The 27263-nt window shown below is 36.7% G+C and overlaps 1 protein-coding gene across 1 annotated transcript; it reads right to left on the bottom strand.

Moving 5' to 3' along the window:
* Window positions 1-6160: 6160 nt before the first annotated feature.
* LOC137186445 (interferon-induced very large GTPase 1-like) lies at window positions 6161-26290 on the bottom strand. Its single transcript, XM_067595424.1, has 11 exons — window positions 26186-26290; window positions 20601-20749; window positions 20404-20500; window positions 20192-20289; window positions 16984-17067; window positions 16807-16874; window positions 16611-16697; window positions 16097-16151; window positions 15701-15901; window positions 15570-15606; window positions 6161-12638 (listed from the first exon to the last, which is right to left on the bottom strand). The coding sequence occupies exons 2-11, from the start codon at window positions 20715-20717 to the stop codon at window positions 7951-7953; spliced, it is 5532 nt and encodes a 1843-aa protein (XP_067451525.1). The 5' UTR covers window positions 20718-20749; window positions 26186-26290; the 3' UTR covers window positions 6161-7950.
* Between the last annotated feature and the right edge of the window lie 973 nt (window positions 26291-27263).

Here is a 27263-nt window from a genome sequence, read left to right as displayed (position 1 = left end):
CATGGCTTTCTGTCATCGTTAAGGGTTAGAAAATGGTTAAAGGTTTGGCCAAAGTACTGACATGATAAAAATAGATTCCCCAGCATCCGTTTGTGGACAAAACATTCCAAATGCACAGGATGGGTTATGTATGTCCATAACTGATTGTGAATATTTGATAGAATTAGAGTAAAATGTGTTTGGAATTTGTCCATGTTTACATTAGTTACATAACTGCAGCTGTAACATACAATGAACAGAACTCACCTGCTGCAGGCTGTGTTTCACTGCAGGTAGCTGGAGTGTTTGATATGATGTTAGATGTTGTTGACCTGCAGCTGTATTCAAACATACAGAACATCCAGACTGTTACATCACTGCACCAAGTCCTTTGTGTCATTCTACTGCATATAAAGTAGCATTGTACAAATAAACTTTATTTAATTTGACTAAGACCTACATTTAATTAGTAACAATGTGTAATTGTAACATTGTACAACAACAATAGTGATAATAATGACAACGTAGCAGTGTATGATCAATTACACAGACCACATATAACATGGCTGAACTGTCCTGCTTCAGAGGGTGGTGTAGATGGGAGATCAGATGTAACTTCTCCAGCAGCTGGAGGTTCTGCAGATGTTTCCTGAGAGCATCTGGACAGTTATAGAGTAGATATTAGCCTGTTACAAGCAAACACATGTGGCTGCAGAGTAGACAAATAACTGCTGCAGCCTGTTGCACCAGCTGTGTGTAAATTCAAGCTTAGCTATAAGGTGAATTATTACTAAGTTGTAATTTATGCATTAAAAAATGTAAATCATAACATGTCACATGACTCACTGATGGTAAAACAACAGTTTTTCTGCCACACATCATCATTTTCTCATCAATTGCTCCCATTTCACAACACAGTAATCCAGTAGAGATGTGTGTTTGTGTGGTTGTAAACTGCTTGTTTGCTAAATTTTCTTCTCAATAAAATTTCAGAGAATCTTGAGAAGCATGTGCTTTCTTTTTATTAAATAAATGTTGAGTGACTTACTGAGTTTTTATAGTTTGTCCTACAAATGATGCTCATAACATATTCAGGCAGTAAAACTTTATTTACATACAGTGCATCTAAACCAGATTCATCTTCAGACATATTCATACACTGTAGTTAATTTATAAAAAAGAAAGAAAGAAGGGATTAGGTAGATCAGTTTGTCAGTTGCTCCCAATTGTTGCTCATATGTAGTTTAGATACCGACCCCCCTCACTGCTCTCACATCTCATCCTACACTCAACATCATTTTTCCTACAGATAGTGTGAGGTATTTTTAGCAGCTCGCCGTTCTGCCTGTTTTCTGAGAAATCAACTATTTCTCACCTACATGTTAAAATACCTCAACTCAAGAAAAAAATCACAAGCTGGTCATAGCAAGATTTTCTAATGAGCAAAGTGAAAGGTGACTAAAGTGTTCATTTCTGGTGACATTTACTTGATGAATTAAATTCAACTAATCTGAATTATCATGTTATTTCTTTTTTAAATTATTGATTAAAGTGGGTTTAACTGAGTTGTATCTGTTTTTTCCACTTTGCACAACTGAGTATTACAGTTTATATTATCTTTATGAATAAAGTTCATCTTCCTTTAGGTTAAAGAGTGTGAGTCTACCACATAACAACAGGAAATCAACACTCTGTTCTCGACAAACCAGGGGTCTACGCCCTGCAGAGGAGTAGAGAGCGGCAGCAGTTGCCAAAACAACCACCCACTCCCCACTACTGTTTCTGGTGCCACTCAACCTGTCATCATCCGTGATTCTCTTCAATAAAATATAGAGCTGATGAAGGACAAACTTGTTTGACACCTCTCTTAATTTAAGTTTGTGCGTATAACAACTGAACTACATCAGTTAGCTTTTAACACCTCCCACACATATTCCTCAGATATCAAATCAAAGGCTTTCTTTTGGTTTAGACTTATGATGGAGAATTCATCCACTGCAGAATTACTGATTATACATCTCAGTACGCCAAAGTTATTCCCTTAATAGCACATGTCTGTTCTTTGCAATTATTTTTTCCAGGTCATCATTTAATCTTTTTAATAATCTACATTCATCAGTGTGATATGTCTCCAATTATCTATTTTATGAGCGTCTCCTTTCTTATAAATAAATGATATGACTCCATGATAAGAGGAGCTGTGTAGTTTGTCTATCTTGATTCCAGCATTAAACACAGAGGTTTGTGTGCACCTGCATCTGTGCACCAACCTGCCTGCACTGCACATCTCTGAACAAACTGAACAACTTAAGCTACAGAATGAACATGAGAGTGTTGTAACACACAACAGATGTTCACTGTGATCTAGTGCAGAAATTTGAATTTAAAAATGTTAAGGTATGAATTTTATTGCAGTCAGAGAGATCAAAACTGTATCAGGTGGACATAAGACTACTATCAACAGTTAATTTAAAAAGAGTGGAAGTGTTTGAATTTAATAGTTGTCTCATTATCTTCATGTGAAGCGCTGTATGGGATATTATAAGCTATGTGACTATGTTTGAAGTATGAAGCTTTTTCAAATTACTAAATGCTTCTGTCCCAACAGTCCCTCATAAAACTAAAAATATTTTTTTACAGTGGAAATAAAAACATTTGTTTGCTTACAGAGGGGTGTTCCATCAACGCAGCTAAAGAAAGCTGCGCTTACTAGAAAAAGCCTGGCTAGAATTAACGTCAACTTTCACTTGAGGCTCAAGCCGTTCCACTAACGCAGTTTGTCTGCCTCTGGTCAGCACTAAGTCTAGCCAGACTGGAATAAACTTGAAGTGTGCACATGCACAGAGTACATAAGCAGCCCAGCACAGTTGATTGTAGAAAAGACGATACTATGTCGCAAAAAGAAGAGAAAACTAGAGCGGCGTTCTTCTCCGCAGCAGAACAAACCTGCTGATGAAACTATATAAAGAATATGAAGGGGTTTTCACCATAAAGGCCCAAACTGCTACAATTAACAAAGTGAAGGAGATGGCTTGGTACAAAATTGATGAAAGATTAAATGCGTACCTGTAGGTAGGTAGTGATGGCCTAAAGGTTAGAGGAGTGAATTTATTACCAGAAGGTTGACGGTTCAATCCTTGCATCTGGCTGCATGAGTCTGGGTGGGGAGAGTGAAGAGCAGCACTTGCCCCTGTTCATGGTTTTATCTTTATTTGTTAATAAATGAGCATTCAATAGTATTGCCCTTCAGGTCAGTGTGGTTATATTATCACTAAATTAGATAATATCAGATGTATAATTAAAATTACAGTGTCTGCAACTTAAGAGAATCAACTTACCAACATTATCGTACTCTTTGACACATTTTCTCTTTCACAAAATGTCCATTAACAAGCGTCAATGAAAGTTAAAAATTAAGTTGCAGTTGGAGATAAAGAAACTGGAAAAGGATATAAGTACAGTGGAAACTGCTTATTGATCACGTCTGTCCGGGTCAAATATCACTATAATATCATAACCTTTTTTTTTTCTTTATTTCTCATGCAGAATACCATCTAACTGTGACAACGCTGAGAGATCTGCAGAAATCTCCTCGTTAAGGTACAACAGTGATAGAAAGAACATAATGGCATTTGTTTGTGTGCACGTGTTCACTCCAAGCTCCTTCTGTCTGCTTCCACGAGCTACCTGTCCACTACAGACATGGAGTTGAACCGTAATGAATCAATGAAAAAGGAGAGATGCAGGGGAGAAAAATGACACAGAAACTAAGAGTTTAACAGTTCTAACTGCGGTTACAGGTTCTAATTATTCAGAGGAAGTATTTGAAACTAAAATCATCATTCAGTCCAGCAGGTGTCATTGTGTTGAGTGTCGAAATCCAGTAAATCTCTCTCTGAGAGAGTGTTTTGGTAGATTGCCTCCTCTGGCTGAAGGAGTTACATCTTCAAGTCCAATTAAAGCTGCAAGCAGCGTTGAACGGGCCTTCGCACCCTTGTGCACGTCGGGGTGCGGTGCAGTTCAAGGGCTTCTGTCACGGGCATACAGATGTCTCCAGACCTGGGCTGACAGGTCTGACTTTACAAACATGTGAAGTTTGGTGCAGACTGGAGCATTTACAATAAAGTTATAGCAACTTCCTCTGTCATGGCGAAACATCAAAACTCAACGGTGTGAGGATGAGAATTTTCTGCAGGGTGAGACATGTCTGTCTTGCTCACACCTGTGGCATCAAAATTATGCAAGTTTTGGGCCCATTCACTGTAATTTCAATTAATAATTTTAAAACTTTTGATGAGTTTGTGTGTAAAAGAAATTCCTAATTTTCATCAAGTCTATTTTTAAAAAAGTAAAGACTTTTAACCCACATGACCTGGTCAAAGTTTGATTGTACTGTCAGGTGTGTAGAGACAATAAGTAACTGCAGCTGAACACAGAAAAATACTCATATATTTGAATGGAGAGTGTGAGCGAACCACTAGGTGCTCGGGCCCTAATAAAGGAAAAACTGCAGTACAGAGGTACAAATTTTATTTTTGATTTTATTTTTCTGCAGCACTTTATCACTAAACTGTCACCCTCACTGCATTTTTCCCTTCTCCTCATAGGTCATCCCCACTACTGAATTATAAATATAAGACTCATGATTATTGTAAAATAAATGATAAAAACACCAAACTTCATACAAAGTTTGTATATAATGTACTGTATGTATATAGACCTTTCTGCTGTATCCTACAAAAATGAGCTGCATTCAGACCCATTACTGTCTACACACCTGGTTGAGATTGAACACGTTAGTCAATAAGTGACAGAGACTGACAGGCAGAGAGGTGAAGGAGTCACTTAAACTGTCCGTCAGATTATTTGTCATGTTTTCATCTTGTTGGATCAAACACAGACAGGAGTTATTAATATATGAATAAGACTGTGCAGTTTCTGATTTCAGACACTCTTAATTTTCCATTTAGAAAGCTGCAATAGAGTGTAGACTCCACACAAGGTGGACTTGACTCTTGTGCCCTCAAGTGGTAGAAGACTGAACTTATCACTACTTCACTACTTCTCTCTTGTTCTCAATATTTGCTCTTTGAACTGTGATTCAGTGTTTCACTGTGTATTCATACAACAGATAGACTTTAATCCTCTTCAGATTTCATGAAGAACTTACTCCAGTGCCAAATGAACAGCATCTACTGGTATCTAGTGGTTCTACTTGTTAAAGGACCAGTTCACTCAAAATTGCAGGAAAAACATTTTCTGAGTAACCTCTTGTGATATGTGTAGTCATGGAGATAGTTTTGGTTTTATTTGTCCAGTGTTTGAGATGTCTGTCACCACACCAGTTCAATGGAGTTTCATTTGTGGTTCTCACAGCACTGAAAAGTTACATTAAATTAAAATCAACAGCAGTGTGTTTTTCTAGAAAGTGTGACTGTTACTGTGGATAATCCACAGAAAATACTGTAAAAAGATGTCAGATTAGTTTAGTAGAAAGTCTTTCCACTCAGAATTGTTGAGAATGTGTCCTGTGGATTGTCCAGAGTAAGTGGGGACATTGTTTTTAGAAAGACGTGATACTGTCTTTTAAATGTCACTTTTTAATGCACCTCCATTGTATTGGGATGGTGGCAGAAAACTCAGAGACAGATATCTCAAAAACTGTGAAGATAAAACCAAAAATAGAGAATAATCCTCCAAATACCTGTAAACCACTCTGTGAATCATATTTTATAACAATGTGTCCTAATTTTATACAATTTAAATCTAAACATGTTCTGAGTCTGTAGTGTTGATTAATAATTAATAACTGCTGTTGATAGACACTGTTGTCCCATAATGCAATGCACAATGGAAATAAAGGAACTACTGACAGCTGGTAAAGAGTGACACCATTGTTGTCAGTAGTGCAGCGGCTTTGATTACAACTTTAAAAACATAAAACTAAAGTCATACATTTGTAGAAGAAAACTTTATACCCAATATTTGTGAACTTATCAATTTTGAAATTGTCAATATTGATCTAAAGTTGTTTTATATATATTATATTTATTACAAAAAATATTTTGTCACATGAGCTTTGTACATACAGTATATTATCACCATCACTTATCATTATACACATAACTATACTGTATGTCAACCTGTAAAAATGAGGAAAAAAACACTGATAAAGCAAAACTTGTTTGTATCTTGTTTAATTCATTGTGTCAGAAGTTGAACATGATCAACAGAGCAGAAGATGCCACATTATTCCCACAGTTGGCTTGTTTAGACAATATTTAAACATGAGCTAAAAGGTCAGTTACAACAACATAAAGACTCTTATTCACTGACTTTTATCAAACACACATCAAAAGATCAAATGTTTTACATGTTCCTATTAGAAATGAAACTGTAAAAATATTAAAGAATAGTGATGACATGTTAGAAAACATCTGTTTCACATGGCCTTTGTTCTTCATCATCATCATCATCATCAGCATCAGCATCATTATCTGTAGCTCATGTCATTATGTATATAGTTGTGTTACAAGATGAATAAAACAAAAACTTTTGTACTCATTAAAAAGTAAAATGCAAAAATAAAAGAATACAAAAAATAATGTTTTTAAAAGATAACAAAACTGCTTTCTAGTCTTGTTCAACACATAATATCTGAAAGAAAAAAGTTACATTAACAACACATGAAAGGACGTCTCAGTATTTGTTCATGAATCAAAAAGTAATTTGCATCAAAATGCAAACATTTGAACTGATGACAATTTATTTACTTTAATCACCAAGAAAACATTAATAACTATTTTCATTGTAACATGTCACATTTTGCAAGAAATGCTGAAGAATAAAACTATAAAAAATGTAAAAAGTAGTAAAACATGTCACAAAACAGCATCTCATTATATGACCTTTGAACTACGTAGGCCTTCATCATCATTATCATCATTATCATCATCATCATCATCATCATCATCATCATCACATTGTATTTAAGATAATAAAATAAACAAGAAAAAAAGGTAAATATTTAAAAGTCTGAGTGATTGTTTCTGTGCTTTCTGCCTCTTTGTCACATGTTCAGCTTCAGAAAGGCACCAAAAGTCAGTTGTATCAATATTTGTTATTGATTGACTGGTAGTAACCATTAGAAAGCCAACTGCAAACACTGAATGAACCATGCTGACATCTTCATCATCTTCATCATCATTATCATCATTATCTTGCACACTGGTTAGTATTCACATTGTCACATATCAATATGAAGAAAGAAGAAAAAAAAAGAACAAAAACAAAAAAACTAATATTATAAATCATGACCTTTTTTCATGTGGTCTTTGTAGAACATTATAATTGTCATCATCAGCATCATAATTGTGTATTTACATGTATGCAAATGAAACTTGAAAAAAGAAAAAAACTAAACATTTGTAATGATCACAAACCAAAATATAAAGATAAAAACATAAAACATCATCTCTTTTTTAAATGATCTTTGTTGTACATCATCATTTTCTTTATCATTATCATGAACACCAGTCATTAATCATGAGAGAAGAAAACAAAACATCTGTAATCTTCAAAAAAATAAAAACACAAAATAAAAAGTAAAAGAAATATTATAGAAAAAGTTGAACAGTCTAACAACTATTTCCAGCTTTTCAACTTCTCAACAACTTGTTCAACTCATCATTTGTTCATCATGTTCACCAGACTAAAAGATGCCACAGTATTCACTGTCAGCAGCTGCTTCAGTCTGTTTGACAGTCAGTTACATAAAAAACAAAACAATATACATTAAAACAGTATTGATATATTTTGAATTTAACTGATTGAATTTGACTGATCTGATCTGCTGCAAGCTCTCATGTGTTTAGTCCTCGTGTCCTTTTGCTCCTCTCCAGTGTTCATTTTTGTTAGAAAAAAACTTGCATGTTTAAAATTTGGTTTTGTTTAAAGACATTTGTACATTGTTCACTTTATGTTGAAGGCATCTTTTAACCCCTTCAGTGCTTGTTCCTTTGTGATTCTCCTCCAGGCCTCTGGAACATCAGCTGGCTTGGCCTTATATTCTTGAGCAAATCTGTCATTGTATTTTACCAGTACAAACTTCCAGTAGTCAGATGCCTCCATGCTGGGATCTGGAGGAATGCGCCAGTCTGGATAGTACTTGGTGTAGTCTTTGTATGGATGCCACTCTCCTTTAGTGTCTGCATTTTTAAATCTACCTTCACTTTGTACATCAGTTGTACACAGTGTTTCAACCAGCTTATCACTGCCATCATACCTGAATCCACCAAGACCTTGTGGTCGATGAACAGCTGCATGATGCTTCTCGTGTCCTTTGCCTCCAGCCTCACAGGGAACTTTACAAAATGGACATTGTTTTCCACAACCAAACATACGCTTGAAAAGCTCATCCTGTGGTTTGATTGGAAGTTTGTTCAGAGTCTCAGTGATGTTTTCAGACTTTGAGAATTCCTCCTGAAGCTGTTCTTTCAAGTCTCCTATTGACATTTTGAGGCTGTTGATAAATGGATGACATGTGCTTTGGATTTCAAACAAGGTTCTTTTTTCATCCCCCACTGAAATTGAGATGTCTTTAATCAAATACTTCCGCATGTTGCTGATGAGCTCTGTGATGCTTTCATTGTTGTCTGGCAGTTGAACACCATCTGGTCCTTTTGTGGCCTGCTCTAAGGCTGCTGTGATTTTGTCAACTATCACCTTCAGATTCTCTTGTTTCAGTTTGCACAAAGTTTTGTTCTTTGACATTTGTTCCTGGATTTGCTGAAATATCCAATCCTTCACATATATTTCATACTTACGAATGTACTTGACCAAACTGTCAAAGTCATCCTTTTGCAGCAACTCTTTCTGAATGTTGTACTGGAAAAAGGAGCGGGAACAGAACTCTGCTGAATGACAACCTGTCAAAATTTCATCCACAATGTTTATCCCCAGAGATCTGTTGATGTACTCTTCCACAGCAGGTTTGATACAAAACTGGACAAAACCCTTTGCTTTGCGCTGACAATCATCTCTCTCTTTGTATAAATCAAGAAAATCTGTCAAGTACTGAGTCTTGTACTTCTGCAGCTGAATTCGAGGATCATTATCTGACAAGAAATTTTGGTGCATTTTGAGGAATTCCCTTGAGGCAATGCCACAAATGTGAAGTTTCAGGTCAAACACAAACTGCATATTTGTTTTGTGATGCTTGTAACTTTGTTTAAGGGATTCATCAATTTTTTTAAGAAGCTCCCCTGTAAAAGAGTCGTGATAATCTGTGTTTTCCTTTGTTTTATCAAGCACAAACTGTATGCAAGACTCAATGACATTGTCAGAGATGTTCTGCAAATCTCCCAAAAGCAGAGATTCAACTTTCTTCATGAAGGGGTCTATATGTTCATGTCCGGTTTTAAATGCAGTCTTCCCAATCTCCTTTAGGTCTTCAATGTTTTGGAATTTCTCATTTACATTCTGGTTAGCAAAATTTTTTCTCAACTGGTTGAGAATTTGTGCTGCGATATCTCGCTCTTTCAGGCCAGACACGTTTTTAGTGGCTTCAGTCCACATCTTTTCAAACTCATGTTTCAGCTGTTCATCAGACAGTTTATCAGTGTTTTTACAGTCACTCAGGAGCTTCTTGACCTTGTCTTCAATCCTGCCTGTGTATTCCTTCTGAATGTCTTGAGCCTTTTTTGAACTTATTTTTAGCTCAAGGACATAATCCAATTTATTGTTCACTGAATTATTGATTTCCTCTGCGAGACGTTTGATGCTGATGAGAAAGTCAGTTTTGTATTTTTCTATCAGATTTACATTCTGGTCTTTCTTTTTGTAGTAGTTTGTAAGTTTCTCCTTCATTTTTCTTTCTTCAGATGCTATTTTTTCTGACACCTCTGATTTTTTTGAATCAACCAATTTGCTCCAAATTTGAATATCAGCTTCATTGTCAGAATTTAAGATTTCCATCTCTGCTTCTGTTTGCCAGGAGAGGATTTCTTTTCTGAACTGCCATTCCCATTGACTGAACTCTTTGCAAAGGTTGTCGTAGGCCTGAGCCACAAGAGTGTTTCTGAAACTAAAGATGAAGTTCTCATATTTCACAGCTTTCCAGAGACTTCTCATCCATTCTAGAAACTCTGGGATCTGTGAGACTTTAATGCTTTGGTTTGTGTTCACTGTCGTCAAAAGATTTTTCTTGAAATCTGCTACAGCTTCACTGTAACCTGTGTTCACTGCTGCCATCGGAGGGGTTCCATGCCAGAGTCCTGGGATGTTCCAGTGGTTTTTGTCCATGTCATAGTCCAGCACATCTGTGAATGCTTTAATAGTAGGCTGCTTTTCCATTTTAGCTGCAATTTGTGTAATTTCATTGAGCTGCTCCAAGAGATTCTTTCTATCGGTTAGGTTCTTTGCATGAGCTGAAACTCCAGCAACATTTTGATGCACGAAATGACAAACTGGCTTTTTGCCAATATGTCTCATTCTCAAGAAGGCGTGAACTGCAATTTGCAGGATGTCTTTCATTTCTGTTAAGTTCTCCATTGCGAGGTTGATAATGGTGACATCACTTAAACCAATCACAAAGGTTGCCAGCTGGTTGTCATGCTCATAACTTTCTTCTAGTTCTGCCAAATCAGGAGATTTTAGACCCTCTGTGTCAATGAGAACTATAAATTCATAATTCAACTCATGTTTCATATCCTCTCCAACTTTGAGGAAAAGCATATAAGCTCCTCTTGTGCATCTGCCGCTGCTGACAGGAAACTGCACACCAAACATGGTGTTGAGGAGTGTTGACTTCCCTGTACTTTGAACACCCAGCACAGTCAGTACTAACAGTCTGCTCTTCCCTCCAACCTTCTTGTGAAGCTCCATCAGCACATCTGTCACCCATCTCTCTGGGATGTTGGAAGCATCTCCATCCAAGAGCTCTAAAGGATATCCATCCAACAGCATTTCAGCTGCCAAACCAGGGAGACGAGATATTTCATTAGCAGTGTTTCTTAAGCCATCAATTGAGAACTCATAGATGAGTCCCATCTCTCTTATGTAATGCTCTACTCCTAAAGAACTCTCCATCAAAGCCTGATCTAACGCTGCAATGAGTTTGATGTCTTTCTTCTCACATTGCTCTTTGAATTTCTTGCGCAGCTCAGACAGTTTGCTCCGTGAATGTGTGTTAAACTTGAGTTTCATCCACTTAAGAAAAAAATCTCTTTCTTCTTTGTCACTTGTGGATAAAGTTTTAATGAAACTCTTCATTCCTTTGGACAGTTTTTGTTTGCTTTGCTCCACCCTAATTTTTTGTTTTTCTTCCTGTAGCTGGCATTTATACTGTTCAAGTCCTGAGTCACCATATTTCAATCTACACTCCTCCTTCTCTAGCTGCGATAATCTTTTCCACTTATCTCCCTGCAAAGGAAGCTGTTCTTTCTTGTAGTCTGGTATACTTCGCCCTTCAATGTCACCCATGATCTCCTCAACTGCTTTCTTTTGTTTTTCACTTGTGTTTTCATCCACAGATAAACCAAGTTCAACAGCTTTTCCAACCATATTGACAATGTTCAATGTGGGTGTTTCTTCTGGCAGTGAGGTCTTGATGGTTGCACAAAGTTTCTTTAAGAACTCTGCAACATTTACCTTTGAGTCTTTGATTTTCACACTGCTTTTTGGTAGCTCTAACTCTTTCAGTGTTGTCTGGACAGACATCATGTCCTCTCTAGAGTTGTCCTTTCGATTAACAACAAAAAAGAGTTTGGATTTCACATCTTGAAGAGAAGTCAGAATCTTGTGCTCATTGTCTTCAACTTTGTCCAGGAACACAAAGGTAGCAGTTGACACTTGAAAAAGAAAATTGAATTGTGCGAGTGACTCACAAATGTCTCCTCTCAAATTGGCAAAGGCAACTGGTCCTGGAAATATGTCAAGATTTTTTTTGCCACAGGGAAGGTACCAGCAAACCTCAACCAAACCATTGGCAATTTCTCTTTTAAGTTCTCCTCCTTCCATATCTCTGTGTATGAAGATGTTGTGATTCTGTTGGCCACGACTGAGAACATGATTCAACATCTGTGACTTGGACAAACTACAGTTTTTCAGCCTCACAAAGGTAAAGAATGGTATATCTGCTTGGACAACGTTGTCTTCAACAAATCCTCTTGATTCAGACAAATCATGTGGACACCACTCTTTGACGATGTCTCTCAGAGCCCACAGCATCAGGGAACACTGACTGTTATCACCATGAGGCAACAGCAGTGGGACAGAAAACTGGCACATTGTCATCTTGAGGGCCATTTCCTGTTGCAAGAAGCTGTCAGCACAAAGAAAGAGTGCGACTATGAGGTCGAGAGGGTTAACCTTGTTGTCTGCAGAGTCATCTGCAGTGACCAGGTCAAAGTCAAAGAGATAATTGTTTTCCTCATCATCATCATCATCTTCATCATCATCATAGTTTGATAGTTGTGTACAGTTTCTGCATTCTGCTTTGATTTGAAAGAGTTTCCTGAGAAAGCACCATGGTATTTTCTCCAGTGATTCAACAGTTTCATCATAAATGCTGTTTTTGTTGATTTCCAGAAGAGACTGAAGAGTGAGCTTGTTGGGATAAAATTTCCGCAGTCCAAGTTTGGAGAGAAAGTTGAAAAAGACTAGGAAAGAGAAAAAAATCACTTTAAAAATGAACAACATGCAAATCAGCAACCCTTTATAACTATATGTTTGACTCTGTGTGTGTGTGTGTGTGTGTGTGTGTGTGTGTGTGTGTGTGTGTGTGTGTGTGTGTCACTACCGCAATGTAAAAGATTTTGTTGACATTTTCCCAAAAAATATTTTCTGTTTTTAGCATTATAGGTCTCAAAGAATTCTGGTGGTGGTGTTAGTCTGTGATCTGTATTTTTTAATTAATTAATATTTTTAATTAAGTTGTCAGGTCTTGTTGGTAGAACTGTAGCAAAATCAGGTCAAAAGATTGACAAAGTATTTTTGGTGACTTTTTATAGTGACTAAAACTGACTGTTGACACAGGACCAAAATACAGAAGTACTGTAAATATTCTCCCTGAGACTTTGTCAGTCTGAAATAATGTAAACAGTTTTCATTGGAATTACCTCTCAGTGGTCAACTTCCAACCCGATATAATTACACACTTGAAACCTTCTTTGTTCCCTCTGGACAACACATCCACTATGTTTTATTGTGTGTGTGTGTGTGTGTGTATGTGAGTGACTGATAGCACAGTGAGAGGACATGCACTCTAATGAGAGCACATTTTTTCCATACAACAGCAAATATTTCTGAATTTTACAGTTAACTATTCAGCTGTAGAAACCAACTTATTTAGACTTCTAGACAAAACTTAGTGTTAGTTTCAGTTTGAGTTGGATTTTATATTTAATTACTTTGAATAAGAGGATACATGGCTACATATAATTATCTCTGTAATGATTAAGTGTATACAACATGACAGAGAATTCAGTTCTCTCCAGGAGAGATCTAGCAGGGGAAATCAGGTTTCTCTTGCCCAGCTCTGATTATGGAAACCAGGTTTCCCAGATTTCTGTGAAAATCAGATTGTAACCTGATTACGTTAGTGTATGTCATATTACAACATATTACAGTCTAAATAAGCAGTCTTCTTTTTTTATTTTACGTATTTGAAGAGTTTTGTCTGATGTCATGTATTCATGCACAGTTTATTGCATTTCATCAATGTCTATTCAATTATTTTATGGATTTTACATAAAATTACCATATTGTGATATTAATATTGTGATAAAATATTCAAATTAAAAGTATCAGTAAGTGTCAGGGAAAACTGAATGTAATCCTCTTGTCCTTAAAGGGTTAAACAATATCTTATCAATTTTATCTAATTTTTGCCTCCATGCTAACACAATGGAGGAGAATGGAATTTAGTTTTTGGTGCTTACAGCATTGAAAAACTACTTTGAAATAATTCAAAAGTAACATTTCTTTCAAGAGACAAATATCTCAAAACCTGAACAATAAAACTAAAGTTTTCTGCACTGCTTGATACCACTAGTGGTGAGAAAATATGATGCTTTGGTCCTTTCAATTACTCAATGTAAAATGTCTTTGAAAATGAAAAAAAGAATTACATAAAAGTCATGTTTTGGGCAGATTTTATAAGCAAATGTTTCACAGAATGAAACTGTTTCTACTGTGTGTGTGAGAGAGAAGCAGATGCACACAGAGGGCCACATTTCCTGCGGCTTTTGTGCCTGTTTTTCATGTGCAGATGTGACGCATTTGGTCCTAAACATGTGTTGTATTTATCAGTCAGTCATACCAGACTGAAACTGCTGTTTGCAAGTCATTTGTGTGAGTGTTTGCAGCGTGTGCATCTCTCCTTATTGTATATGCATTTCAGGGAAGATTGTGTAAATAATAGGAGACATTTTGGCAGAGGTTGATTATGTATTCTGCTGGATTTAAGGTCATGTAATATGCGACTGTCAGTTATGTGGGGAAAATTCTGGCCTCTGAAGGTCAGTGCAAACACAACACAAATATTTAATTAAACATAGACTTGTATATCTAAAAAGCAACTATTACAAACAAAAATTAAGTAATTAGGCTTTTATTAATGAACACAATATAATTAATAGTTTTTTGTTCATTAAACTTGAATTTGAAATTGATCATCAAGAAACTGTAAAATCACTACATGCTGCACCTCCACCTGCTTCACTCTGAACTGATGCTGCTCCGTCTTTCTCTCTCTCTCCACCTGTTGCAGTGACTTATGTTTATTTTTTGCAACTTTGATTTGTCTCATCACTTCATTTCCTTTTTGTTTCCCAGTTTTGCAAGCCATGCCTGCCTCCATTAAGAAGGTGGCTTTGTGGGTAATGTGTGTGTGTGTGTAACGTAGTAGTGTAAACACCGTCAATCGGAAGTATGTGTGTGTCTAGCCGCAGCCACAGAGAATAGGTGTACGTCGGTAGAGGAGAAATAAGTTACCACTGTTAGTGAAGCAAGAGTCAAATGCATCACAGAGAGGCTATGTATTAAGTCTGCTGCAACGCTGGAATAAAGTGCCCCGTTCTCCACCGCAGAGTTGGTCCAGACTCTTTGTAAAGCTTGTTACCAGCTGCGAGTTAGGCTAAGCTAAGTGAGCTAATGTCAGACCAGTGGCCGCCCAACTACGGTTCGGGGCCGTGAAACTGGATAGGTAACACCATGAACATGTTTATTTCATCCCAATTTATTAATAATTAGATTATGATAAAGATTATAATATCATAATTAAGATTTAATAATTGATCAAGAAAATGGCAAGTAAACTGAAAGTAATTTGTTTCTTTTATTACACAAGCTGAATGTTTCTCCGCACAATATACAAACAGTGAAACCTTTTTGTAAGTGTTTTAGGTCCAGACGGCATTTCGGCCAATGAGTATCACCTCTTACGCTCCCCACATGGACTGTTTACGGAAAACTAGGAACATAAATGGAAACCAGAAAGCTATCAAATAAGATATCAAGTCTTGTCCCTTTCCTTCAGATTCTGCATTCGTATGCCAATACCTGTTTATAGAGATCAAGAGTTTGCTTACCTGGTTGCTGCTTGTGGCCAAATTCCTGAGCAATGATCTGGAATGAGTAGAGAATAAATGTTTTATAACTGAACACAATCTGCTTTATGTAAATTCAGGCTGTATTAAAGACAACTAACTGTGCTCTCCACCTGTGGTGTGAGGAACTTCTGTATCCTACAGGAGAGGAAAGGTTCTTCCAGTATGCTGCTGACTGAGGGCCTCTCTGTGGGGTTGGGTTTCAACAGCTGTGCCAAGAGAGAACGCAGTTCTTGGGAGTAGTGATCAGACACACGAGGGTAGAAGCCATGGACGATCTTCACCTCTAGGTCCATGCTATTGTCAGCATTAAACTGAGAGGAAACACATTTAGTACACAGTTATAACCACTGCAGAAAAAATGAAGAAAGGAAAGACGACCCATTCTTGTTTGGCAACCATTAGACATACAGAGAAGAGATCTAAATCAGTATGTGAGCATTACAATGCTGTGTAAGATACATTAAATCCACATGAATTAGTAAACAGCTCACACACAGAATACTTACTGCAGGCTTAAGAGTGCACATTTCATACAGGACACAGCCGAGGGCCCAAATATCACTGCAGAGGAGAGAAAGTCAGAGGAGAGAACAAACAAATAGACAAACTGGGATCAGTTCTGAGGGTAGATTTACATTTATTCAATAACAGTGGCTTCCAAACATATCAGACTTTATCAGTTATTCAGCAATAAAGTCCTAGACTTATTTTAATTTTTGTCCCTGAGTGTCTGCTTAATTTACTTCATTCAGTTAACTAAATCAGGATCAGGTTACATTCATGCTTAAAATAGTTTAAGAGGAAATCAATACTACAGTAGCTTCCTGTTGTAGATATAAACAAGCAGGTTCACTCAGTAAAGAGGAGACATGATACCTTCACATCTCCCAGAAACCTCCATCTAATCCTGCATGACTCACAGTCAGTTCAGTGGGGAGAGAACTTGTCCACTGGATTACTATTAAATGTTAATTTACACAACAGATGAGACAAACACAACATAGAGCATCAAGTTAGTACCTTTTGTTGTTGTATGGTTCGTTTTCATAGATCTCTGGTGAAAGGTAAAGTTGTGTTCCTGTGAATGTTGTTGCCAGTTCTTTAGTGCTGGAAATAAGAAGAGAATAGAAAGCAAACTGTATTATGCTTTACTATTTCCATTTTAATCTTGGCTTTATAGAGATCTACAGATTCATTCAGATGACATTTTACAAACCTGTTCAGCACCCTTGAAACTCCAAAGTCCCCGAGCTGTACAGTCTCATCTTTTGTCAAAAATATGTTCTATGCAGACATCATGAAAAGACATGTAATGTCATTATCATGAGTTTATACAATACAAATAAAAATGCATCATCACTGAGGCAAGATCATGTGGTGCATGAAGCAATACCTGTGGTTTAATGTCCCTGTGGAGGATTTTTCTATCATGGATGTGCTTTAGTGCCAGACAAATCTGCACAAACCAGTCCAGGATCTAAGAAAGGCAGAGGAACGTAAAGATACACTTAAGAGTATCAACTCGCACTATATACATCATTTGTAATTATAATGACAGAAAAAGCCAAAAAAATATTATAAAAACATTAAAAAGAGTCTAAATACATGTTAAAGAAGAGTACAGTGAAGTGGAATAGTGAGTGTAGTGTAGGAGAACCAGTTGATCTTTGTTTTTCTTGCAACCCCCAAGAGAGCCCAAAGAAGGTCTGGGCTCAATCAACAATAACCCCTGTTGGGCTTCAAACCATGAGGTCACACAGAGATAGCCTACATGTACCCGCTGAGGCCTGACTATGAGGTGCTTTTTTCTTTTGTTCCCCCTGAGACAAAGGAACAGCACAAAAAACGCTGCTCACAGACAATGGGAGTCTATTGCAAACTCCATTTCTAGTGATGCTTTGCAAATTTCACACCTTGACAGGAAACATGCAACATACAGTCTCTCATTGGCAGAGACGCTCCTGCACAGCGGAGTCATGACATCACCACCCCTTTAAAATCAGAGAACGCCCTGAAAAATACGCAATCCATGTTGAACTGAACTTGGGGGTACTCCTGTCCCCCCTGTGAGTCAGCTTGACTAACGGAGGCAACACCGTGCACGTGTTTTCCCCTCACCGAAGTCTTTCCCCTCGCAGGACGAGACGAGACTTCGCCTGTGTTCACCCAAACACCATCCCTGGATCCCAGAGAGACCGCAGCTGCAACCAGCGCTCTCAATTTCCCTCCAGAAGAAAGAAACGGAGATCCTTCAGGATGACGCGGAACTTCTCTGCCCCGCTTTTTCCACTGAGTCGACTGCTGTTTTCCTCTGCCACACCGCCGAGGACCAGCTTGCTGTGAGATTTGCAACACCGCAAGGACAGGCACTGTCTGCATCCGAGCCGAGGACAGAGCCGGACAGAGCCGGACAGAAAGACGGACTTCACACACACCCTGCTCGCTTCATGAAGTGACCAAGTAAGAGGCTTAAGTCTGGGCAGAGACAGTGTTAGTGTGTGTTAGTTTCAGCATCAGTGCTGTTGTTTAGCTTTTAGCTTTTTAGCTTTATTGCTATTGATTGTTGTGTGGATTGACAGATCTCTTGATTTCATAATTTATAATTATCTATGATAATTATGAATTATTATACTAATAACCAAATGCACTCCTACCCGTCCCAACACCCCTAACCTCAACAGACATAGATGTATATTCAACTTCATCTGGAAGTGCCCTCAGGTAAACTGAGAACCCTTCCTTCACATTAAAGTGTCAATTTTGACTCCTCACAGAACCATCTCCTCACCCCAAACTCTCTATCAACTGTGTGGGACAATCCCAAGTGGAATTTATGACACCAATGCTGCTACATGCTTTATCAACCCCAGTTTCAGAGGATACCAGATTAAAGGACCTTTCCTTGGACAAATACAGAGAGACTGTTTATCATAGTGAAACCTCATTGATTTGTTTGATGAGTTTGGACAACTCTATCTACATTTTATGTTTTCTTTTCACCTTCTGAATATTGAAGTAAGACCTAAATATAGACCATATATTATATGATGTTTTCTTATTGTGATATATTAAATTATCATTATACTCTACATAACTTAGTAGGAATATCATACGTATGAAGGGTTACTTTGATAAGCAAAGAATTAACACTAATAGTTATAATGTATGTTAGCTAGTAGGAAGAATAAGTTTGTTAAATAACTATAGTTTGTTTTAATTAAGCTGCACTGATGATTGTTAACTGTGTAAGGCCCTGTTAATGGTTGTATGGCCAAAGAAGATTGGCCATACATCATTTTAACCAAATCAAAGGATCTAACTCAGGTGTTGTGACAGTGGTTATATCATAGAGGTGTGTCTCTGAACATTTGAGTAAAGTATCGTGCATATGCAATTCACGTTTAAATGTGGATGTCCATGGTGAGATGTTTAGTTGAAATTTAATCAACTCAGAGAAGATGACGTGTTTTCTCTTAGACAAAGGATTTTCTGTTTTGAGCAGGAGAACATCTATCTCCACCCACACACGCCCATTTTAGCGCCAGCCAAATAGAAACAGTGTACTTGCTACACTCATTCTGCTTTTTCCTTTTCAGCTCCAAGGAGACGCACGTCGCATCCCGAAGACTTCCGCCATTTTAATTTCCTCCGTACTTTACTTTTGTATCACGTGATCTTCTAAGTTAACTTTCTCTTTTTCTTTAAGCTATGTGCAGTATTGTTACTTCAATAAAACAAATTTCATGTTGAAATTCTTTCACGCTTTTTATTTTGAAGTATAGTTTCATTCGGCCAGCAAGATTATTTTCGAGTTATTTAGTAAGAAAGTCAGTCGGTCAGAGACTTCAATTAAAACGACCTGCTCTCTACGGATCAAGACCTCTTCAAGAATGTGTATCAGAAACAACCACTAAGACCAGCCTTTATCCTTCTTTGACATCACTGTTCCTTAAAGGCTCCTGCAATGCTCACGAGAAGAAACTCCGCTGGGAAACCTGCAGCAGAACAGCTGATTTTCTGACCTGACGATATGGACAACAGCTGAGCCCGCTGAGACATTTGAGAACAACACTACGCAAAGTAGGCTGAACAACGTCACTCCATCTACCTCATGATTAAGAGTTGCTGTCGTTTAAATTGAACTCTCTGGTTAATTCTTTGGAGAAGTTGGTCAGTTAAATTACCTCTACCTTAGTTAATTCTCTGTTAATTATGCTATTGTAAACAATTCACCATCACTCATTCATAACTTCTAACATGCCATTTTGAACATTTATCCTGGTTGATTTTTTTAAATCTGTTTGCACTGACATTTCATTTATTCACTGTTCATCAGTTAGTTCAATAAATATATCTTTATTAGCATGTTGTTGTCTGTGACTTCAATCTGAGCAGAGAATTAGATCACTGTATTGTAACACACTACATCAGACGTGAGACTGATAAAGTTATTTCTGTGTTTCTTCCCGACACAGTTAATTAGACTAATAATGGGAAGTGGTGCCACTTTTCAAAGGAGGATTTTGTGTTAACAAAGGTGATGTTCCTACAACAGGTTTATCCTAAACATTCATGATTGTCTTGAAGAGTTAGTAGCTTACTTGATCTTCTGAGAAAAGTTCTCTTTTCTGAGAGTTGATCTTCTTGAAGAGGTCTCCTCCCTCACAGTAGTCCATCACAATACACAGACAGTCCTCCTCTAAAAAGATTTTTATACAGCATAAGGAACATGCATGAAAATGTGTATACATCAGGATATCATTGCAGTAGATGATCTGAGATTCTTTGAGGTTACAGCTAAGATCATTTATACCTTCAAAAGACTCTTTATACTGGACAATGTTGGGATGACTCATCTTGGCGAGGACTTCAACTTCTTTTTGAGCTTTCTGCCTCTCTTCAGGTGACATCTGTCAAAGTGAGAGGGACAGATAATGTGAAAGAGCAACGTAGTAAAGAGGAGCTCAAATCAACACTGATACTGTGGAATATTATACAAAGGGTTCTTACTCTAGATATGCCAATCTCCTTGATGACATATTGGTGTCCATCCTCTTTGGATTTGACAAGGATGGCTTTTCCAAATCCACCTTTCCCAATTTCCTTCACCTTTTCGTACTTCTCCATGTTAGTGGAATGACTGCCACCTCATGCTGGTTCTGCAGAGATGAAGGAGCATATTGTAAAGCTATGCTCGAGCTGATCAGGCTTTGATAACAAGAACTTAGGAGACTGTAAAAATGTAATTTAATACACTGCTGTTAACTGCAATCATTTGGACTGTGTATCATCCTGTAACCTATCTTTGGGTTGGCTAGAGTCACCAATGTTACAAAGATGGTTCACTTTAAACTGGCATAGATAACCACAGTCATGTTAGCACATGAAAAAGCAAGGAAAACGTTGTTTCCTTCACAACTAACTTTATTTGTTATAGCATAGCATGACAGTTTTTACAACACTTTCTGTCTAACTGGGCACTCACACCAAGAGATTCATGAGCAGCAGCAGGCACTCTGGTCAGTGGCTGCTCACTGCTAGTCCTCTAGCAGTTGTCTCCAGGGGGCAGGTCGTTCAAGCAGCTCTGCAGACATCAGTTTGGTTGTAGCCAATATAAAGTTTGTAGTAGAGCTGTTCAGCAGACCGGCCGTGAATTTGACAAGGATAATAAAATATACAATTTTTCATGTTTCAGTTGTGTATTATTTAGTAAGAAAAATGTGACTAGTCTATATTTCTGTCATTTAAAAAATAAAAATGCCATTTTATGTTAAAAATCACATTATTGGCCAAGTAGCCTATGGAATAAAGCATTATAGGCTAGTTATAGAATACATCTAGAACAATAATTGTACAAGTAGCCTACTATTAATGCAGTAGTAACAGATGTTTGCAAGGAAGTTTAGTACAGCGGTTGCTGCGGGAAAAAAAATCAAATCCCAATCTGCAATTGGTTGCTGCTTCAGCGGTGTCACTGCTAATTTGCATAAAGTTAAAGCTCTGCTCAACTTCAACTCGTCACTCTTGGTGCTGGCATCATGCTGCTCACTGCTACCAAGGCCTCTGCCAGCTTTCGTTGAAAATTAATGACTGACTGAATCTTGGGTGTGAGTGCATGGTGAGAGGGAGGGGGGAAGGCCATCACAGAATTACTAAATAGATCAGCTGCAGCAGCAGCACTGGCTGTGACACACTGCTCATGGAGGCAATTAAGGTTCCTGAAATAGCAAAATAAAATGATATATTGATACAGGACTATTGTAGCCTGAAACTATGGGGGATAAGCCAAAACATTGAAAACATGATGAACGGTAATTTGAGCTGAGTTTACTCACGGGAGCAAACAAGAGAGAATGGTGGGCGAGCGAGCTAGAGAGAGAATGAGAGAGAGGGACAAGAAAACTAAGTGAGTAAATAAGAGAAATATAACATAATTTGCTGATAGTTTCACAGTAGTTTTGTTTTCAAAGAAGAAACAAAGAAACATCAAACACATCAGATTATTCACTGCAGAGACAGATACTCCAGAGTTTTAGGTCTCCTACTTCTGCAGGTCTCCTTCTTCATTCATTACATGCAAGTCCAACATTAGTCACACACTTAAGACTGTATAAAAGAAGTTGACATGGACACCATGACGTTGCCCATTGGTTTGCATTAGAGCTGGTTTTCTAGCCCAGAGTTGCTGCTTATGGTGAGAGCATTTTAACTGTGTATATGAGCACATTTTACTAGTATGTATGATAGCTTTTAAATAGTTAATATAAACTGTTTTCACAATACTATATGGGAGCATTTCAACTGTGTTCATGTGCACATTTTAGTAGTATGAGTGAAAGCTTTTCAGTAGTTTTAATGAGAGTGTTTCAGTCTTGTATGTAATGTACATTTGTGTATGTGTGTGTGGTTTTCAGTATAGTATGTGAATGAGTTTGGTTTCATATATGTATGTGACAGGAAAAGTACATGTTTATCCACGGTAATTCTGAATAATGTTCCTAACGACCACTCATACCTCACAGCTTGAAAATGTCTGGTGTAAACTAGTATAAACTTTGATTTACTGTTCCTTTTTATTCAGAATTCATACTTTTGTTTGAATGTGGGGAAAAGTTAAATATTTGAACTGTATTCATATCAAAAATTCAGCTTAACCTATAGTAAACTAATCTCTATATAAAGCAAGGAATCTCTGTCTGTCTGTCTGTATGTAAGTATGTATGCATGAATGGGGGTTTGTATAGTTCATACCTGGCAGGTGGATTGCTGGGGAAACGAGGAAATGCAATGTCGACATGAAATCGAGGACAACACAACACCATATTGTTTCAGGTTTCTCTACCAGTCGAATAACCTGATTGTAGTTATATCTCCTCTCCCCCCACTAAATCTTTGTACTTGCTTTTTCTTAACATAAAATTGACTCAAGATAATGTTCAATCATTGAGAGATAGTTATGATATAAAAGCATTAGAGTCAAAATTGAAGAACTGGAATCAGAAACTTTCCAACTCAGCAGATGTCATGTTGAGAATCTTAGTTTGTCTACCTAACCCTGTAAGGCCCACTGTTGCAATATTACAACAATCCCTTTTACCTATCCTAAAAAAAAATCTGTAAATCCTTTTTTTAAAGACCACATTTACATAGTCAGTGGGTCTTATTGTTTATCCTTGCAATGCTATTGGATAGTAAATGTGTTTATAAGTCCGGCCATCTGGCCATGAACTCACACTACCTGCAAACTTTCCATCAAGCTCATCTTCTTGTTTTATTGGACCGGATTTGTCAAGAAATAAGTAACATGCCTTGGATATTTTTTTTGTGATGATCACAATGTCTAGAACATGTGGATACTTAGTTATTGTGGAATACATTCATCAAACTTGATTTTGAGCTTGTTATGTCTATGTTGTAATTCTACAACGCTGGGTTAGAGCGGTAGTCAAAATAGCATGTATACCTTACACATGACATGAGGACACTGCATTTCTCACATGTTCACATGTTATGGAAAAAATACTTATAGAAATATAATGTCTTTGATTATTCACTATAACTAAGTTCTAAATTTGTTTTCTCTGTTAAAATTTTGAGTTTAGACAAGAATTGAACAAATGAATAAACTGTTCCTGGTTGCAGTATTTGAAGCTCTAACTGTATCAGAAACTGCATTTGTAACTTTTCAGTTAAAAAATACATTTATCTGATCCTGGGCTTTTTTCTGGGCTTTGTTTGTTTGCCCAAATAGTTGCCTGTCACATTAGTTAGAAACAGGTTCTGACTGTTCTGAATGTTTTGTGGGATGGTTGTTGCATTGTTCAGGGACAGGTGTGAATGGTCCTGGTGTAGGGATGTAAATGTTACGGGGGAATGGAAGTACTTCTTTAGGTATGATAAGTAGAGAGCATAATAGGCTTGTCAGACAGTATTGTGTGAATTTAGTGGAATGTGTAAATGAATTAGTATTAATTTGCACTGATATTATTCAGCCTGGAAAATACTTAGTTCTCAATCCTTAACACTTGGTCCACCACCCTATCTATTCCTTCAGGTTATCTCATACAATGTAATACTTATATGTATCATTAATACATATATTTATTATTTGTTTTTACTTTTTCCATTTCTGAATGCAACCAGCAAAGAGAGGTCTTGTATACAGTGTGCAGGAAGTGATTGTTACCAACCAAAAGGAAGAGAGTGATTTTGAAATGGAATCAGACTGAACACTGATGCGAGTGACGAAGACGCAGATAAAGTTGCCAGTAAAGTGGACAAAAAAACCAACAACCCACTGACTTCCCAGCCAGTGATTATCATCGAGCCCCAACCAAACAAACATACCAAGCCCCGTGACAAGGTATCACTTGCTGAAAAATCGCACATTTTCCAGTGAAGACGAAGAGAGGACGCTGCAGACACTGCAATAAAGGATAAACCAACAAGCTATGCAGCAAGTGTGATGTTCATCTTTACTCTTCAGAAGAAAAGAAGTGTCTTTGGGACCATCATTGCAAATGAACATGGCTGAGCATTTGGAATGGAGATTAAATTCAGTTTTGTAAATACAATTTTTTTCTGTTTTTTTAATCAATAAATGACTATTCATAAAAAATTTAAATATATTTGGGCTTTACAGGGGACAACAAAACGAAGACGACACAACACCGTATAGTTTCAGGTTTCTCTACCAGTTGAATAACCTGATTGTAGTTATTTCTCTTCTTCTCCCACTAAATCTTTGTACTTGCTGTTTCTTTACATAAAATTGACTCAAGAAAATGTTAAATCATTGAGAGATAGTTATGATGTAAAAGGATTACAGTCAAAATATAAGAACTGGAATCAGAAACTTTCCAACTCAGCAGATGTCATGTTAAGAATCTTAAGGGTTTGTCGACCTCAACACAACTACAAACCATAAATATTAAGTTCTCCAAATATTCCTAAAACAATATCTCTGCTCATCTAAATGTGTGTCATGTGAGTCAGAGGACATTTTTCCATATTTTCTTGTCTCACTGCTCATATATTTATTTACAATACTTACAAACAAAAAGCAGCTCTCACTACATCTCACAATACATTTCAGTTATATACATTTTTCTTTTAGCATACATTGTGAATCATCTTTATACTTGTTTTAATTAATGTAGAAGCAAACAACACGTCAAAATGTCTGCAGTTCAATAATACAGCAACAAGTAAGAAATTGTTGCTATATTTTTTGTATTCTATTTTTATCCTATAATTTTTGTACTTAAAACTGTACTGAAGAATAATGCTGATCTCAGAAACCTAACACAACTCTAAAAATATTGTTTTCAATATGTGGTAAGTATATATTCTTATTTATAAAATAAACTGATAAAATGGATTTTATAATAACAATCAACATTTATTATTATTTCAGTAGTGACAATGGAATGATACAATAAGTTGAAAAAGTGAATAATTATAAAATAATGTGTACATTTGAAACAAATGTTTGAAACAAATGAACCTTTTTCTAGGTCCTAGACAAAGGTTCTGTAAATAAAGATTGAAAACATTGAAGTTATATTTCTACTATATTGTATTTTGTAAAGTATTTGCATTCATTAATCAATGAGATAAACTAATTCACATAGTAGATGAACAGTTTTATGCATATTTTTGTTACAATCTTAGTTATAACTGGTATGCAAATACTTTGGCATCGTGTTTTTATAAATACTCGTCTGTATAATGTGTGTGTCTGTGGTTGTTAAGTGTTTGTTTGCTCAATTTTCTTCTCAATGAAAGTATTTCAGAAAATCTTGAAAAGCTCATATCAGATGATATGATTCTTTTACTTTGGTTGATCATAGTGAACCAAAGTAAAAGAATCAGGTTTGTCAAAAACATACAGAAAACAGTTGTAAGAAAAACATTTCCTCTGTGCATGATTCAGCACGTTAGGCTGAGGTTGTCACAAGGTTGAACAGACAAGTTTACAGTGGAGCCCTGAGTATCACATTAATTATAATTAATAATCTGTTGTATAAATAGCTGTGCGTTGTTTGACTTGTAAATAACAGAAAAATCACTGACAAAACAAAAGTACAACCAACCTTTGCGGCAGAGACTCTCAGTTGTTAAGGCGTCTATCTGTCCTGCAGATGGAGTGCAGCATCTCCCTGCATGTGCCAAGGTGGTCCTGCATTACAGCCCTTTTATTCTGTTGGTGAAGCTACTTTCACTCTCAGTTGGCACGTAATGATCATGTGGTTTCTGGGAAACAGAACGTCCATTTACAGTAAATCACCTGATAAAACTTTAACCCGTCTCAGTGCACAGAGTTGTTTTCTCTGCTGTGTTGCAGAATTAAGATCCTAAATCAATTTAGGAAAACTATGTAGAGACCATGAGAATCACAATCATCTCAGTTTCTCCATAAAATTAAGTTATGGTGCAGTGTAAGATATCAATCAAAAAACTCTTCAGACATTTTAAAATACATTTATTTTGCAGAAGACTACAACATAAATGAAAAAAACATTCAGATTTATCCTGAATCCTTAAAAAGTGCTGTTTGGACATGAATGAATTTTTAAGTAACTAAGTCAAAATGAAATTGACTAATTAATATAGGCCACTCAGAATTTCGGGGCGGCTGCCCGTGTCAAATTCCAGGCCACCTCCATCAAAATCAGGGTCCCCCCCTAAAAAATCTTAGAACATTAAAATATTTTTTTCTAATTCAAGGTCCAAAAATGTCTTAAATGTCTTCATCTTTAAGAGGGGAGGCATTGAATTATAAGGATATAATTATGAGGATAAATACTGTGACGTTTCTAATTAATCTACTTAATGCTTTCAGATAGAAAATGAGTTTATGTTTGCATGGTTCTGTAACCATAGAAATAAAAGATTTAAATAAATATTGATTATATGTGAAGTACTACATAAAAAACTGCATTCTTACTCCCCAGAATATAATCGCATTATGTACATAATTTCCTGCCAATTTGCTACGTATGTAATGAATGACACTCAAACAGCCTCATTACAAGTGCCCTCTAAACTTCTAGAACAAACACCATTTCATTCTATAATACTAGGTACAGCATTGCTATATTGCATGAAATATAATTATTCCTGCATGCTTATTATTGCCATATACCTAAGGGTTAGGGTTAGGGTTAGAGA

This window comes from Thunnus thynnus, chromosome 1, assembly GCF_963924715.1.
Source record: "Thunnus thynnus chromosome 1, fThuThy2.1, whole genome shotgun sequence".
Lineage (NCBI taxonomy): Eukaryota > Metazoa > Chordata > Actinopteri > Scombriformes > Scombridae > Thunnus > Thunnus thynnus.
Note: the sequence above shows the minus strand (reverse complement) of the source record. Positions and strands in the feature narration are given on the sequence as shown.

Bases quoted from the DNA above. Each gene is read 5' to 3' on its own strand.
- LOC137186445 (XM_067595424.1), bottom strand. From the start codon at position 20,717: ATGGAGAAGTACGAAAAGGTGAAGGAAATTGGGAAAGGTGGATTTGGA. The intron at 16,698-16,806 runs GTTTGTAAAATG...TCTTATTTCCAG, and splicing joins GTTTCAAGGGTGCTGAACAG to CACTAAAGAACTGGCAACAA. The intron at 16,152-16,610 runs GTACTAACTTGA...TCTCCTCTGCAG, and splicing joins GAACCATACAACAACAAAAG to TGATATTTGGGCCCTCGGCT.